The following is a 1569-nucleotide window of genomic DNA, read 5'->3' as shown; positions in this document are numbered from 1 at the left end:
TTATTATTTTTATTGTTATTTTTTTATTAACACTATTTTGTTAGGTGTTATCTTTCTGTACGGGAGGCGATATTTGAGGTTGCCAACCACTGCCGACGTTTCACTTTTATACGAGGCCCATCAGCAGATACACCGGTTTCCTAGGATGTTGGGTAGTCTTGATTGCACGCACTGGGAGTGGGCGACATGTCCAACCGCTTGGAAAGGGCAACACCGTCGTGGTGACCACAATGGTCCTACCCTAATATTACAAGTGGTCGCGTCTCAAGATTTATGGATTTGACATGTGTACTTTTGCATGGCCTGTGCGAACAATGACATCGCAGTTTTACAATCTTCGAATCTTTTAGACGATGTCATAGATGGTGTTGCACCAGATACTTCATTCTATGCAAACGACGTGCAGTATAAGTATGGGTACTATCTCACAGACGATATTTATCCGGAGTGGGCGACGTTTATGAAAACTCTTCCGTGTCCAAATGACGAGAAAAGAATGTATTTCAAGAAGAAACAAGAGTCAACAATAAAAGATATCGATCGGGCTTTCGGTGTGTTAAAAAAGAGATGGTCTATCATTGCCCAGCCGTCGATGATACTTGAAAAAAGTAAAATGAGAAACGTCATGTATATGTGCATTATCTTGCATAACATGATATTGGAGGACTCAGGCAGAGCGTTTTGTGGAGAAAGTTATGTTGAAAGTAACCAACCGACGAACCCACTACTCACATACGCTGAAAAAGAAGTTATCCAAGCAAGGATACGTGATAGGAACACACACCATAACCTTCGAGCTGATCTGACCGGGCACCTATGGTTTTATCGTGAAGACGTGAACAAGGAGGAGACGACGAAGACGACGAGTGATTTTTTAGTAACATTGTATTTTCTTTATTTAAATTATGACATTGTATTTTTTATTTAAATTATGGCATTTTATTTTTATTATTTAAATTATGAGTTCTAAATTAATATATCAAAATTAAATAATGTTTAAATTTAAATAAAAATAATGATTAGGTAATGATGATGACGGGTTTAAACAATTGCATGCAAGTTGAACGAAGAGGCTTTAAAACCCCTTATGTGAGGTGGCGGTGAGGTAACGTGATAAAGCCCTTAGCAGCTTTATACCACACCCTGTAGCGTAAGGGTAACCTATTAAAGTTTTCTTTATTGTCATACCAAAATCATTTATTTATGGCACATTTAATATCTTAGACATGTATTTAATGTTATTTAATGTTGTATCTCTTCCTTGAGTATAAGATACAATGCTTAACCATCTGAAAGAAACATATCATATTCTTGTAGTTCTAACATATCAAAAAATTAGAAGGCATGTCATCTATAAAGTTTTTTGTTGCAATTTTTATCATATTCACAATTGCTGGTAAGCTATACATTAGTTAACAATTATAAATCGTTTATGTTTTTATTTCTAAGCTTATCACATATGAGTAACTCACTTGTTTCTAATGATTTATTACTTATAGTTTGTTGGTCAATAACTATTTCAGGGAGTATGATGGTGATTGGTGAAGCGTGTGAAGAAAGTTTTAACGT

General features: G+C 35.5%; 1 protein-coding gene across 1 annotated transcript; it reads left to right on the top strand.

The window, feature by feature from the left end:
• The first annotated feature begins 298 nt into the window (after positions 1-298).
• Positions 299-1064, top strand: LOC110882553. The gene is made up of 2 exons (XM_022130544.1): positions 299-866; positions 1024-1064. The coding sequence occupies exons 1-2, from the start codon at positions 299-301 to the stop codon at positions 1062-1064; spliced, it is 609 nt and encodes a 202-aa protein (XP_021986236.1).
• Positions 1065-1569: the final 505 nt, after the last annotated feature.

The sequence above is a fragment of the Helianthus annuus genome, chromosome 10 (genome assembly GCF_002127325.2).
Source record: "Helianthus annuus cultivar XRQ/B chromosome 10, HanXRQr2.0-SUNRISE, whole genome shotgun sequence".
In the NCBI taxonomy this organism is placed as follows: domain Eukaryota; kingdom Viridiplantae; phylum Streptophyta; class Magnoliopsida; order Asterales; family Asteraceae; genus Helianthus; species Helianthus annuus.
The sequence above is the reverse complement of the archived record's forward strand: the minus strand, read 5'-3'. Positions and strand labels throughout refer to the sequence as shown.